The 15,749-nt window shown below is 36.9% G+C and overlaps 1 protein-coding gene across 9 annotated transcripts in view; it reads left to right on the top strand.

Moving 5' to 3' along the window:
- CCDC18 (coiled-coil domain containing 18) overlaps nucleotides 1-15,749 on the top strand; it is a 173,212-nt gene that overhangs the window by 7,283 nt on the left and 150,180 nt on the right. For 6 of the 9 annotated variants that reach the window (XM_070786090.1, XM_070786089.1, XM_070786084.1 and 3 more), the window contains 3 exons: nucleotides 4,855-5,016; nucleotides 9,033-9,139; nucleotides 11,026-11,154. In XM_070786090.1, coding sequence (XP_070642191.1) covers nucleotides 4,855-5,016; nucleotides 9,033-9,139; nucleotides 11,026-11,154 — 398 coding nt within the window. Of the gene's footprint in view, nucleotides 1-126; nucleotides 3,187-4,854; nucleotides 5,017-9,032; nucleotides 9,140-10,078; nucleotides 10,133-11,025; nucleotides 11,155-15,749 lie in introns of those variants that run through there. The other 3 variants (XM_070786088.1, XM_070786087.1, XM_070786092.1) reach the window with 3 other exon arrangements.

Here is a 15,749-nt window from a genome sequence, read left to right as displayed (position 1 = left end):
GGGGCAGTATGCCGGCCCAGGCCTCTATCAGTAGCGGGTAGTGGAGCTTTCTAACCGGGATGGTACCTGGTTTGAGTTCTTTTATCACTGGGGCTTATGTTTAGCCAGCTGGGGCGGGGGTGGGGTGGGGGGGGTGTCTTCCGCCCAGACCTCAGGGAATAATTGAGTTAGCTCGCTCTCATGCTCTCCCGGCCCACCCGGGTCTTCCTTCAAAGGCTCATGCAACCTCCAGTCATCTTGAGGTGGTATTGAGAGAGAGAGCAAATAAATTATAGTGTCCATCCAGGAGGGGGGGCCTCTCCTCAGGGGAGAAAGTCACTTGTGCTCCTAGTTTGGAGAGCAAGTCTCTTCCGAACAGGGGTACTGGGCACTCAGGAATGTAGAGGAATTCATGAATCACTTGGTGCCCACCCCCCATCTGACATTTTCTGGGCTGGCAAAACGATTTAATCATCTCTTCTCCTGATACCCCAGTTACAGCGGTAGTCTTTTTGGACAGTGGTGCCACAGGTTTTACTACCGACAGTTCTGTTCCTGTATCCACCGTGAAGTCAATGTTTTGGTCCCCCATTTTTAAGGTTACCATGGGCTCTTGGGGACCTGATATCTCTGAGCCCTGGCAGCCTTATTTAAATTTCAAGTCAGCAAGCCCCACAACTGCAGGAGCTTCCTCTTCCTTCCTTGCCTTAGGGCATTCATTCTTCCAGTGGCCAAAATCTCGGCACTCGGTACACTGGTTTGGCTGTAACGGGGCCCAGGGCCTCCACTGGGACCGGTTGAAGGACTGTCCTGTCCCTGGGGCAGAGGAGGTTTTTCAGGAGGGCCCGAGATGAACTTTCCCAGAGCAGCAGCTAGCATTGCAAATCTCTTGTCTGTTCTCTTTCGTTCCCTCCGGTTCTCTGGCACAGTGCAGTTTCTGCTTAATTCCAATCTTGTCACTACTCACTGGGAGAGGCGGGTATAGCTTGGGCGGTTTGGCTGGAGCCTGATCCTGGATGTGTTGGCCAGAGGCTTCTGTCATCGGGATCGGAGCCTGCCAAGGTGGCGGCTCTATGACCTTGGGGAGAGCTGGCAGAGGAGCAGCAACTGCTGCAGGACTTCACCTGGCCCTGGATTGGGCATTAAGGCGGCCTCCGGTCCTGGTGGAGCACTGGGAGGCAGGCGCGTCGTTATCCGGTATGGGGGAGGGGTCAGGTCATCCCCGTCCAAATCCTATGGAATTTACTTTTTTATCATCAGTCATTTTTTTGTGCCATTAATGTTTTTCCCTTTCCCTTCTGGATACAGAACCTTGTCCAAGTAGGAGGGTCTTGAGCTAACCCTAGCCATGAGTCAATATGTGGATATTGATCCAGGTGTCCTGGCTCTCCTGTGACTACTGTATAGACTGCTTCCACTATTATTAAGTTCATGGTGTCCTCTGGTGGCCATCCTACTCCCATAGGGGTCATTTGACCTCACAGAGTATGTGGAGGCGGTTAGGCTTCATCTTCACCCCATAGTCTCCTCCTAATCCCTTCTTAGAATTTTTAATCATGCACTCCAATACAGTTGCCTTAGATTCACTTCCTCCCATCTTGCTTACCTTCTCGGACCTTCTTCTACTTTTCCTTTTCGTTCTGTCTACGAAGTTCTCAGTACTGTATGTACTTCTGATATTTCCACTCAATGACACTTAAATTGCCATTCTGCCTCCTTCCTAATTGGGGTGAGAAGAGCCTTACCTGCCAGATGCCAGAGGGAGAAGGGGGATCAGCATGCCTTCACCTGCTGGTCAGCACAACCGAACCAGAACACCACGTGGTCCAAGACTGTTTCTCCCTTAAAGTCTGTTCTGCCTTGGTGGGCTTGATCAGGTGCGGATGAAAACACAGATGGGTTAAACATCCCACGTCCCAGGCCATCTCTGGGAAGGCCAATTCATACTCACTTATGTATCCCCTTCCTTCTAGCCTAACAATTCTGAGGGGGTCAAGAATTTCACAGCAGATGGGACACCTCCTAGGGGAGCATACAAGGACCAGTTTTCTATCCTAAAAATCCCCTGGCGATTGCTGGTAAATAATTTTCCCTGAGACGGCGTGGACACACCTCCTAAATGACCTTTACAAATTTCCTTCCTAAACCGTAGCACACTTGTCGACCTGAGTACTGAGCAATTGCTGCTGCCTGCCTATTCCAGGCCCCTGTAGGTCCGTGCCCCTTCTAGTCCCTCCCAGGGGGGTGATCAGGCCCCCTCTTCCACCCTGCTGAGTGGGTTCCTCCTCATCTGAGCGCTCAGTTCCCTTGCTGCCGTTCACTACCTGCCAAAGTGAAGAAACGGGGCGTTGAAAGGCTGAATTCTTCCAGAGGGGCGAGGCGACTTCCCCCCTCTAGGAGATTCAAGCCACAAAGCCTCGGGGTGGCCTCAAATGAGACCTGTCTCCTCAAAGTGAGGAGGTTCCCGGCCCAAGCACCAAATGTTGCAGCCACGCGTTCCGGGAAACAAACTCACTCAGAAGGACAATGCAGATAGTGGAGTGCAGTTTATTACACCTGCAGGCCCAAGGCAGAGTCTCCTCTTAGCCAAGGACCCTGACCAGCATCTGAAAATCTTTTATACCCCGTGTGTATTATGTGTCTGAACCCACCACTCCAAATTCCTTGAGACTTACATAAACCAAGGAAAATACAATCCCAATAACCCCATCATTTCACATGCTATGTGCTCATGTGCTCAGGATGTGCTCAGTCAAGCAATTAGCCAGTAATCAATAAACCCGAGGTTACACTCCAATAGATACAGAAAATTTTATGGCCTGTCTGGAGGAAGGGGTGATTAGTGTATGTTTCTCTGAGGCGATGAGTAACCTAGATACGATCTTCAAGGTTCCCCTGTCTGGAGTGGGTCTTATCCTTCTGTTGTTGTTTTCATAGGCACTAAACACAGAGTTCAGAGTCCATTGGAAAGGTGGCTGAGCATGATCAGCATGAACAGGCCTAAGATGGAGTCCAGGCCCTTTGAATTCCTTCTTCATATATACATATGGTTACATATGTACATCATAAACTTTTTTGATAGAAATTTGCTCTTCCCACTTAAGAAAGCTAGCAATTGAGAGATTTTCTTTTAGTAAGGAAGCTGCTTGATGAAGCCATCTGAGCCTGCATTTTAGAAAATGAATTCAAATTCCTTGTCTACAAAAAGTATGTAATTTTGAGAAATTTGATGTGTATCCTAATTCAAATTGCTGACTTTTTATTGTATATATGCCTTCATTGACATCATTGTGTTTTACCCTAAGCAAAATCAAATGTTACATGACAAATTAAAAGGGGAAAACTATTGATAATGCCTAATAAAGACAAACGAAAGCTCTTTAATATATAAAGAACTAGAAATAAGGAAAAATCATCAAACCAGTGGAAATATATGCAAAAGGCATGAATGGGAAAGGAAATTAAAACAAATAAAAAGAGTTCAATCTCAGTCATAAAAAGAGAAATTCACTACCAGATTATTAAACATCCTGAGTTTGGCACTGTATTTTTGTGGGTGATATTAGGGGGAAATAGGCATTCTCATACATTGCTGGTAGAAATGCAAAGTGATATAATCTCAGTGGAGAGACATTTGGTAATATTTACTAAAACCACAAATTTGTTTAACTTGGAAATCCTATTTCTGGAAAGCTACCTGCATAAGTATAAAATGAGGCCTTGTTTGTCATAACAAAAGACTAATAATAGCTCAGTTGTCCAGTAATAGGATATTGGTTGAATAAATATGCAATGAATACTGCAGCTAAGCGGGTAAAAAGAAAAAAGGAGTTTCTCACTGAATTGATTGTGGAGAGATTGCCAGGATGTATTGTTGAAGTGAAAAACCATATTTACTATTCTGGTTTTGCATAAGAGCTGTTGTCGGGGGTGGGTAATTTGTATTGTTTGTGTATGTATATGGAAGCACTAGAAGACTAGATTTAAGATCCTAACTTAATTAATGACTCTCCTATAGAAGGAGTTTCCTGTTTTTCTGCTGTCTAATTTGTGTTATACAAAAATTTATAAGTAAGAAACTTGTAAAAATGGTTACCTATTTACTAAACATGGGAATGATACTTCTGTATGTACTCTTTTATATATAGTTCTGACTTTTGAATTATATAAATACATTACTTATTCAAAAAATAAAATTAAGTCATGTTTTGGAAACCTCAATGAATGAAAATTAAAATACTTTATTATAAAATATATATTCAAAAAAATATAATAGAAATATATGTACAGTTAACAGTGGCTCAGTAGTAAAGAATCCACCTGTAATGCAGAAGCCGCAGGAGACATGAGTTCCATCCCTGGGTTGGGAGGATCCCTTGGAGCAGGGCATTGCAACCCACTCCAGTATTGTTGCCTGGAGAATCCCATGTACAGAAGAGCCTGGTGGGTTACAGTTCATAGGGTCGCAAAGAGTAGGACACAACTGAAGCAACTGAACACGCAAAGAATAATTTATCCATTTTATTGTTTGTGGGCATTTCAGTTCTTCCCATTCTTACATAATCTTCAGGTACAAAAGTTTCTATCAGATTTATACCCAGGAGTAATACTGTTGAGTCTTAACATGTTCAACTTTACTGGATAATACCAAGAACTTTTCCAAAGTGTACCACTGTTTTACAAGCCAAATGTATTTACTTACTTGTTCACCATCTGCTGAGGAGAGCACTGATTGTCTCACATATCTTCCCCAACACTAAGTACCTTAACCTATTTTTCTGAGCTACTTAGTCATTTTATTGATAATTGTTCATTGTATTATATATAATACTTAGTGAAGTAATTCAAAATAGGTTGTTCTTTTTCATTTTTCAGATGTCTTTTTCATCATCTACCCCTGTGGATCAGGAAATCAAAAGTCTTCGAGAGAAACTTAATAAACTTAGGCAACAGAATGCTTGTTTAGTTTCACAGAATCATTCTTTAATGACTAAAATAGAATCTGTCCACTTTGAATTGACACAGTCAAGAGCAAAAGTATGTTTCTTGAAATGGTGACTATGCCAACAGAAAAGAATCTCTTGAGATTTGTAATTGGAAAAATATTCCTTGTATTACCTTAATGTGTTATATATGATTTTTATTTTGATAATATATCAACCTATTAAAGAATCAATTTTATATGAATTTAATACTTGAAAATTATTTAGAGGAACTTGTATAATATATGCATTTAGATAAGTCAGAACTTCTTAAAATTCTTAAGATCACCAATTTGTGTGGTTTTGCTTCTTGTACAAAGAAAATATATAGCTTACTTATCTTCTTTACAATAATACACCCTCATTGTTGAAAACTTCAAAAATAGAAAAAAGGGAGAAAGATAACCCAGTTTCCGTGATCTAGAAACTACTTTATTGGTTTATCATATAATTGAATATTACACATTTGAATAGTTTTGTTTTTTCCTGTGTTTTATACTTCTTATATAGTCTAAGCATTTTTTGGTGCATTTACCTAGCTCTTCCAACAACCATTTTTTATGGTAGCATTAATGTTTTCTTATGTGAGTATACCATAACTTAATAACTCCCCTGTTTAAGTGGTTTCCTTTATTTTTCTATATGATTGATATTAAGCAAAAAAATTAGAAGAAATGAAAGAGTCCAGTAATAGGGACATGGTAAATATATATATATATATCTATATATATATATATAGATATATATATATATATGCATACATATAATTAATTGCTACCAAGCTTACTTTTGTTACTTAAGGTGAAAGCATATATCAATGTATCAGTACTACAATATATTAATATATCAGAACTAAAACATATATCAATATATGAGTACTAAAATGCAAAGTTATTTGACTTTCATGGGACTTTGTAAAGTTTAGATGATATTTGTAGAGGCACTTAGAGTGGTATCTGTACAGTCAGCACTCAGAAACTTACCTGAAATATTTAGTGGCAGAAACAAACACACAGTAACTAATCTGTTTTTTTTTTTTTTATAAAATGAGCATATTTGTCTAAATGTTTGTGTTTTAGTACATGTATATATATACATATGATGTATATAAGGAAAGAAAGGCTATGCTATAACTCTGGTAACTATTAGAGAGTCATAGTGAGACTTTGTTTTTTAGACATAATTGTTTTAAGTAGTACAGTTATGGGAGGTATTTTATTTTTCTTTTGTTCTTTTCAAACAAAATAAAGTACACTGTTGTGCTTAAGGAGAAAAATGCTGCAGTGAACATAAAACTTTTTTGGTGTTTGGGATTTATTTCTGGGGTAGATTTCCAGAATGGTCAAATCACACAGAAAGTGTTTTTTCAGGCATTTACTGCACTCTGTCTACATTCAATGGTCTACTGATTAAACAAAACAAAACAAAACTATACTTTTAAATTTCTTTGAGGCAAAAATATCTTGTTTTTCTTGATTTCTCATGAGATTTACCTTCTCAGTGCATTTGCCATTTCTTTTGATATGTCTGTTTATTATATTTTAACTTTTTAGTCCCCTATAGATTCTTTTTAAAGTCATAGAGGCTTAATTATTTGAAGTCTTAGAGATATTAAGAGTTTTACTATTAACTACTGAACTATTAACATTTTAAGTGTTCCTTTCTTTGAGCATATAAATACACCAATGGTTATTCTAGGCAGTAAGATATTTGTATTTTATATACTTCTCTGTTTTTCTTTTTTTTAAGAACTGGGGTATTTTGGCTTATTGAGTTTTATTTTATTTCATTTTGGCTATGCTGGATCTTCACTGGGGTGTCCTTCTCTTGTTGAAGAGCATGGGCTCAGTAGTTCTGGTGCTTGGGCTCTCCAGGTGTGGCATGTGGGCTTAGTTGCCTCACAGCATGTGGAATCTTAGTTCCCCGATCAGAATTCGAACCTGTGTATCCTGCATTGGAAGGTAGATTCGTAACTACTGGACCACCAGGCAAGTCCCCTATCTTAGCATTTTCTAAATTGTTTAATAAAATATTTTTTAGGGAGGTTGCCTTTTCCAGGGCAGGTCTCAGCTTTGATGTTGTGTATGTGCCGCTTTTGGAAATCTTTTGCTCCCCTTTGTACTGGACAACATATTCATAATTGACATTTTAGCAAAGTCTGTGTAGTAGTTACAGTTCTGGATCTTAATGTCTTGTCCTTTCTGGGCTTATTACCCTTCAGGCCTGCTGCCCAGCTGTCTTCCTGGGACTTCTCTTTGATGTTCTTCCAGGTTGTGTCTACGGTTTCCTGGGATCTCATGTTGACTTTCTTGGTTTACTCTTTCTTTAGTTGAAGCATATTTTCCAGTAGCTTCCTTGCCTGTTTGAAATGTCTTAATTTCTCCCCAACACTTGATTGAATTCTAGAATGAAAATTATTTTCCCCCAGAGTTTTTAGGACACTGCTTTTTTGTCTCATATCCTCTAGTGTGTGTCTGGAATGTTTAATTCCATTGTGAATTACATTTCCTAGCGTGTAAGATATCTTTCATTTGTTTTTCCATTTATGATAGCTTTTAGTATTTTCCTTCTTTCTATGGTGTTTTAAAATTTCATAGTGATTTATCTTTGAGTAGACCTTTGTTATTTATTGTACTGGTTACATAAAGATCTTCTGGTTGAAATCTTGGGTCCTTTGGTCCCTGAAAATTTTCTTATGTAATCTTGATTATTTTTTTCCCTTTGTTTTCTTTCTTCTGTCTTTTTTAACCTGATTGGTCCTTTAAATCTTTCAAGTTTTTGCCTGGTATTTTCTGTCTCTTTGTCTTCTTGTGATACTTTTTCAGAGATTTCCTCAACGTTGTCATCCTATTGAATCTTTTATTTTGGCTGTCATAATTTTTCATTTTCTAGAACTTTTCATGTTCTCTAATTGTTTTGTATTTGCAATATCCTCTCATTGCTCTCTCAATGATTTGTGTGTGTGTGTATGTATGTATGTATTTGCCTTGCTTCTGCCAGTTGCTTTTAACTTTTGTTTTGACCTCTCAGATGTTGGTGTTCTGGCTATTTGTATTTAAGAGAAGGCACTTAAATGCTGTTTGGAAACTCTCTGCAAAGGTGAGATTTGTTGTCCACTGAGCTTCATTTGTTGGTAATGGTTGAGGAGGTGGCTCTTTTGTAGGGAGCAATCTCCCTTCTCCCATTCAGTATCCATATGTGAGGTCTTTTACTTTGAAGTTCTTGAATTTCTGCAGCAAAGAATCCTTTGATTTCTTACCTGTGAGATAGCCCCACATGAGGTGGGATAGGAGGCTAGAAGCTGACTGTTCTGTATTAATCTCTTTGTTTTTTAACTCTACCTCATCTCTGCTCATCATTCCACAAAATGTTTCAAGAGTCCCAAATGTTTCCTGTTCAGTTTCTCCAGATTAGTAAACTGTCTCTCTCTCTTCTTAAGTGGAAGGCTGTTGGTGACTCTTGACTCCTGGTGTTCTGAGCATAGGAAAAGGAGGGACTTATCAAAGAGATCTTGAACTATGTTCCAAGTTTTCTCTTCTAGACCTCATCACTGTCCTGCACTATATACCTCATGCTTCCTTTTTCTGGGAATATTTAGTGTTCTTTTCCAGACACCATTTAGGTTGTTGATTTCCATCATCTTACACTCTTCATAGTCCAAGTTGTATTTTCTAGGTTTTCTCTAGTAATCATGTTTTCTAAATTTAGGCTTTAAAAAGAGTCAGTAGTATTTTTATGTAATTTTAAATGATTTGATCTTTGAAATTTAAATTTCTGATTTATGTGAAATTAATCTTTTTAGTTAGTATCAGTAGAGATTCTCTTTTATTTTCCCTAAATAGTTAACCAGTTATCTTGTGATACTAAGTTGAGGATAATGGGAGGAGCTTACATGAGACTGGCTTGTGATGATGACATGCCCATGTAAGTTGATAGACAAGATGAGCTTCATAATTGAAGAATGATTGGGGAGTTCTATTGAATTTCCATCAGATGGTAAGAGAAACTAAGGAGCAAATAGATGAATTTATTTTGTAAAGAAAGTACTCTGAAAGTTGTTTTTTGTTTTAGGTTTCTATGCTTGAATCTGCTCAAAAACAGGCAGCCAATGTACCAATCTTAGAAGAACAGATTATAAATTTGGAAGCAGAAGTTTCAGCCCAAGATAAAGTTTTGAGGTAAGATTTACAGCTTTTTTTTTTTTTAAACACATTTCATTGATTAGAATGTAACATCAGGTGAGTGTGTGAATCTCATCCATATTTTCACCTGGGAAATTGCTAACAATGTCTGTTTTTATCATATGAAATCTCATGTTGTTGTTTAGTCGCTAAGTCCTGTCTGACTATTCGTGACGCCATAAACTATAACCCACCAGGCTCCTCTGTCCATGGGATTTTCCAGGCAAGGGTGCTGGTGTGTGCTGCCATTTCCCAGGCAAGGGTACTGGAGTGTGTTGCCATTTCCTTCCCCAAGGGATCTTCCCACACAGGGATCAAACCTGTGTCACTTGCATTGTGGGTGGATTCTTGACCACTGAGCCACCTGAGAAGCCCATTTACGGCTTTAAAATACTTATTTTTGATATATCTTGTTAAATTTTGACCCCCACCCAGGCTTCCCTGGTGGCTTAGATGGTAAAGAGTCTGCCAGCAATGCAGGAGACCCAGGTTCAATCCCTGGATCGGGAAGATCCCTGGAGAAGGAAATGGCAACCCACTTCAGTATTCATGCCTGGAAAATCCCATGGACGGAGGAGCCTGGCAGGCTACACCCCATGGGTTTGCAAAGAGTCAGACATGAGTGAAGTGACTTAGCATGCACACACAGATAGACTGTCTCAGAACTTGATGAATCTGTTTTCAGTTTATCATAATTCTTGGCTGCAGGATACATGCAGTTGTATGACAGCTAAAAAAGACTAAATCTAAGCTATTTATTTATATGTTTTCATTAATATGAACTAGTTTACTTATTGTCCTACGTAGTTATGCTCGCTACTTTGATGGGAATTCAAAGAAATACAAGGAATCAGGCACTTTGTAATTTGTCTTCCTTTTCTGTTTTGAATACATGAGAAATACATGCATATTAAATAGCATATTGTTCCATTTTAGTGATTCTCAAAGATTAATTCTGGGACCAGCAGTATGAGCATCATCTGGAAACATGTAAGAAATGCAAATCTCAGTTCTGGTCTCAGACTTTCTGAATCACAGACTCTGGGAGTTGGGACCCAGCAGTCTATGTTTTAACAAGTCCTACAGATGATTCTGATTTACACTAAAATCATCTCTCATGACCATCAGAATTTTGTAATTTTTTTAGTAATACATATATTATGTTTATTCCTAGGTATTTTACATTTTTGTTTGTTGTGAATTTGTTCTTGTTCTTTTTTTTTTTTTTTTAGCCATGTGGCCTGTGAGATCTTAGTTCTCTGACCTGGAATTGAACTCAGGCCCTTGGGAATGAGAGTGCAGAGTCCTAACCACTGAACTGCCTGGCAATTCCCAATTTGTTCTTATCCTGTTCATTGATAGAATATAGGAAGGCTGCTGCTTTTTGTATAATATAATTATTTTCTAATTGGACTATTTCTCATACCTTTAATAAATTCTGATTTTTATTTTGATTCTCCAGGGATTTTCCAGGTAGCTAATGATATTATCAGCAAAAAAAGAATTTTGTCCTTCTTTTCTGAAATTTATACTTGTTACTTTTTCATTTTTGCTTTTTGCAACTGTCAGAAAAATCATTGGATATGGTGGTGATAATAGTCATCCTTATCTAGTTTCTGAAATATACCTAATGCTTCTAGGTATCATTAAATAGGGTATCAGCTTTTGTTTCAGACACATTTATCATTTGATGGCAGCATCCTTTTATTCCTTGTTAAAACTCATAGTATACCAGTGATGTATAAGCCTTTTCTCTGCCTCATGTAAAATATTTTTTTCTCTTAACTCAGTGATTTAAAATAATAGAATCCCAGACGTTGAACTGTTCTTGCATACCTGAAATAATCTCTTCAACAGCCTTTAAAAGTATCTTTATTTTATAGAGAGGCAGAAGATAAATTAGAGCAGAGTCAGAAAATGGTAATTGAAAAAGAACAGAGTTTGCAGAAGTCCCAAGAGGAATGTATAAGGCTGAAGGTGGACTTACTTGAACAAAGTAAACAAGGAAAGAGGTATGTGTTTTTAAAGGAAATAATTGTATTTCTAGGGGAAAAACAAAGAATATATAGTACCTATTTAAAATTCTGCATAGTTTTTGAAGTAGAAAAAATTTCAGAAATTTGTCAGTGAAAAATTTAATGTTTTTCATCCTTTAATTTTTAAAAATTTTTGATTAAAATTTTCACGAGTAGACTTTATATGTTATTGGCATTTTGAATTGGGATTAATTCCTTAAAGCCTGATAATGATTATCGATGAAATGACATTTACATATTTCTTAAATAAAATATATAAGATAATGTGGTTTGGTCTTCCTTTAGGAATAGATAAGTAATGCGAAAATATCTATTTTGTATAAGCCATGTCTTTTCTTTAAAGCCATATCTTAAGATAAAGTTTTCTAGATAACTGACCACGTAATTATTAACTTTGAATGTTCATTAACTTTTAAACTAATAAAGATAAAAGCTTTTTAGTTTAATGAGATTTTACCATATAATAATGTCATTGTAACAGTTTTTATACAGGGTAAAATCATAATCTGCATTTTTATCATCTTTGGCAACAAAAATATGTTTTAAAACTTCATCCTATGATATAAGTAATGTTATGAAGAAAGTGTTTTTGAAAAGTTGTCATAAATAGATAAATATTTGTTTGCATGTGCATTTAAACTTCTAAAACCTGCTCAAATCCTGTCTATGTCATTTTTTCATTAAAATGAGTTTGGAAGAATATTTTATCAGCAGTGTTTGGTTAGTATGGTTCAAGTTACAGTATATATTTGGTAAGCATTATTACTTAGTGGAAATGTTTACTTTTGGACTCAAACCAGCTAGGTTTTAAAGTCTCAGTGAGTTTGTTACCTTGAAGAAGCTATTTAACCTTCTTGAACCTCATTTTGTTCATATTAAGTCAAGATGATATTGTCTTGATGTGAGGGATAAATGAAAAAAGAAATGTAAGGTGCTTCATAAATAATAAACACTAACCATTGTAGCTGTTGTAAATATAAACTTTGTGGTCGAATAGTCTGAAAATCAGACTTTACTTACTCAGATGAACAGATGAGATACAAAAGAACATCTTTTCTTCATGTATTATCTTGTTATTTAAAATAACAAGATAATACATGAAGTTGGAGAAGGCAATGGCACCCCACTCCAGTGCTCTTGCCTGGAAAATCCCATGGATGGAGGAGCCTGGAAGGCTGCAGTCCATGGGGTCACACAGAGTCGGACACGACTGAAGCGACTTAGCAGCAGCAGCAGCCTTATAGCTAAGAAAAAGTACAGAAAGAATAACTAGTTCTCTGCAGAACTTAGAGATGATTTTTTATGGAAGGGGATTTTTTTTTTTGTTTTTGATTGTACTGGTTCTTCGTTGCTCACATGGGCTTTCTCCTTTTGGAGAGAGAGGGGCTGGCTACTCTCTAGTTGTGATGCATAAGCTTCTCATTGCGGTGCCTTCTCTTATTGTGGAGAACAGGCTCTGTGTGCATGGGCTTCAGTAATTGTGGCTCACAGGCCCAGGTACTCCCCAGCACATGAAATCTTCCCGGACCAGGGATCAATCATACCTGTGTCCCCCATTGGTCTACCAGGGAAGTCCAGGGGTAGGGTATTGACTTTGCTGTCATAAGGTGGATAAGCAGGGGTGCATGTGTTCTGGACAACATGTGCAAAGGCAGAGAAATACAAAAGAACATCTTTTCTGAAGAACGCTAGGAATTTTGTGTACTTATAAATGGACAGATATAGTACGACTTAAGGAAAAAGACAGGCTTGGTCCAGACTGTAAATGGCTTTTTGTTTTATGCCAAAGGATTTGTATTTTAACCCAGGAAGCATAAAACATCAATTCATATTTTTAGGTAGAGATGTGATATGAAGACTCTTGGAACTTTTTAAAGAACTAGAATGAATATTAATATTCTAAAATTGAAATATCAAAATCTTTACAAAGACTTTTTTGAGGGTAGAGATTAATCATAATGGATTAAAAAGCCAGTGTAAGTCAGAGATTGTTTAGCTTTATACAGTTTATAAGAGATATACTTAAAACATAAAGACACAGAATAAATAACAAGGTCCTGCTGTACAGGACAGGAAACTATATTGAATATCCTGTGATTAAACCATAATGGAAAAGAATATGAAAAAGAATATATATATATAACTGAGTCACTTTGCCATATAGCAGAAATTAAATGCAACATTTTATATTTTTTAAAAAAAACACATAAGGACACAGAAAAGATGAATGCAAAGGGATGAAAATTAATATTTTAGGCAGAAAACAAAATAGGTATAGTTATATTAGTATCACAGAGTAGATTTAAGTGCAAAAAGTATTACTAGAGTTAAAAAGAACTCTTGTATTTATATATATGTATATATCGGAGAAGGCACTGGCAACTCACTCCAGTAGTCTTGCCTGGAAAATCCCATGGACGGAGGAGCCTGGTAGGCTGCAGCCCATGGGGTCACAAAGAGTCGGACACGACTGAGCGACTTCACTTCACTCACTTCACACTTTATCACTGGAGAAGGAAATGGCAACCCACTCCAGTATTCTTGCCTGGAGAGTCCCGTGAACAGAGGAGCCTGGCTGGCCGTGGTCCATGGGGTCATAGAGAGTTGGACACAACTGAAGTGACTAAGCACGCACGCACATGTGTATATATGTATATATGTAATGTTTAGGTAACACTTCAGCAGGAAGCTATAAAGATTCTAAACTTATATCTAATAATCTAGTCCCAAAGTACATAAATAAAATAACAAAATTTCAGGTAGAAATGAACAAATCTGTAATCATACAGGGAATACTTTTACTGATTTACTAGAATTGTTAGATTAAGCAACAAAAAAGTAAGAAGCTGAAGAGTTGAGTGACTATTAATCTAATGGATGTATATATGGAATCCTGTAGCCAACCATTTGAGAATGCACATTCTTTTAGACACTCCTAGAATATTTATACTTTGTTACCTTATTCTTCCAGAAAACATGAATTTTAACAAAAATAAAAATATTTATGTCATACATAATCATCCTCTCAGACCATAGTGTAATTAAATTACATATGACAGCCCTACACCCCGCCATGGTCCTCCCTCCCTGAAAACCATGTAGTTTGAAAATGTAAAATCAGCCTTCTCGCTACTCGTGGATGATTGAAGAAATTATGATGAAAATTGGAAGACTTAGAACTGATACAAAAAATGTTTCATATTGCAGCTTGTGGGCTGTAGCCAAAGATATTCTTAGAAGAAAATTTTTAGTCTGTTCATGTATTAAAATTAGTATATGAATGAACTAAAACATTAAATTTATATAGTCAGGAAAAGGACATAAAAGAAAGAGCATCAAAAGAAAAATAGAAGTATTTAAATAATAAAGGGTGAAACGGATATATAGAAAACAATGAAACAATAGAGAATCCCCAAAACCCAGATCTGTTTTTTTTTCCCCCACAGTGGCCAAGATAATGGGCATTACATAAGATGAATCCAGGAGAAAATTAATCCACAAAAACCAATATTGGAATTGAAAAGGGTCCCCTAAATTACAGATTTAGCTATGATTTAAGAAATAAGACCAAGTACTGTGAACCATTTTACAATAATACATTTGAAAACTTAAACTAAATAAATGATTTTCCAACAAAATAAAGTTTAACAAAACTAACTTAAGAATAAATTGAAAACCCTAGTTTTTTAACCATTAAAGATATTGAATCAATTGTTAGAAATTTCCCCACAAGAAATAAAATGATCAAGATGATGATGATTCCATATATATGTGTTAGAATATGGTATTTATTTTTCCCTTCCTGACTCACTTCACTCTGTATAATAGGTTCTAGGTTCATCCACCTCATTAGAACTGACTCAAATGCATTCCTTTTTATGGCTGAGTAATATTCCATTATGCATATGTACCACAACTTCTTTATCCATTCATCTGTCAATGGACATCTAGGTTGCTTACATGTTCTAGCTATTGTAAATCGTGCTGCAATGAACAATGGGATACATGTGTCTCTTTCAATTTTGGTTTCCTCAGGGTATATGCCTAGGAGTGGAATTGCTGGGTTATATGGTAGTTTTATTCCTAGTTTTTTAAGGACTCTCCATACTGTATTCCATAGCGACTGTATCAATTTACATTCCTACCAACAGTGTAAGACCATTCCCTTTTCTCCACACCCTCTCCAGCATTTATTGTTTGTAGACTTTTTGTTGAGGGCCATTCTGACCGGTATAAGGTGACACCTCATTGTAGTTTTGATTTGCATTTCTCTAATAATGAGCATTGTTGAGCATCTTTTCATGTGTTTGTTAGCCATCTGTATGTCTTCTTTGAAGAAATGTTTGTTTAGGTCTTTTTCCCACTTTTTGATTGGGTTGTTTGTTTTTCTGGTATTGAGCTGTATGAGCTGCTTGTATATTTTGGAAATTAATCCTTTGTCAGCTGTTTCATTTGCTATTATTTTCTCCCATTCTGAGGGTTTTCTTTTCACCTTGCTTATAGTTTCCTTTGCTGTGCAGAAGCTTTTTTAAGTTTAATCAGGTCCCACTTGTTTACTTTTGTTTTTCTTT

This window comes from Bos indicus, chromosome 3 (genome assembly GCF_029378745.1).
Source record: "Bos indicus isolate NIAB-ARS_2022 breed Sahiwal x Tharparkar chromosome 3, NIAB-ARS_B.indTharparkar_mat_pri_1.0, whole genome shotgun sequence".
NCBI classification, from domain to species: Eukaryota; Metazoa; Chordata; class Mammalia; order Artiodactyla; family Bovidae; genus Bos; species Bos indicus.
This window is presented reverse-complemented; position numbering and strand designations above follow the sequence as displayed.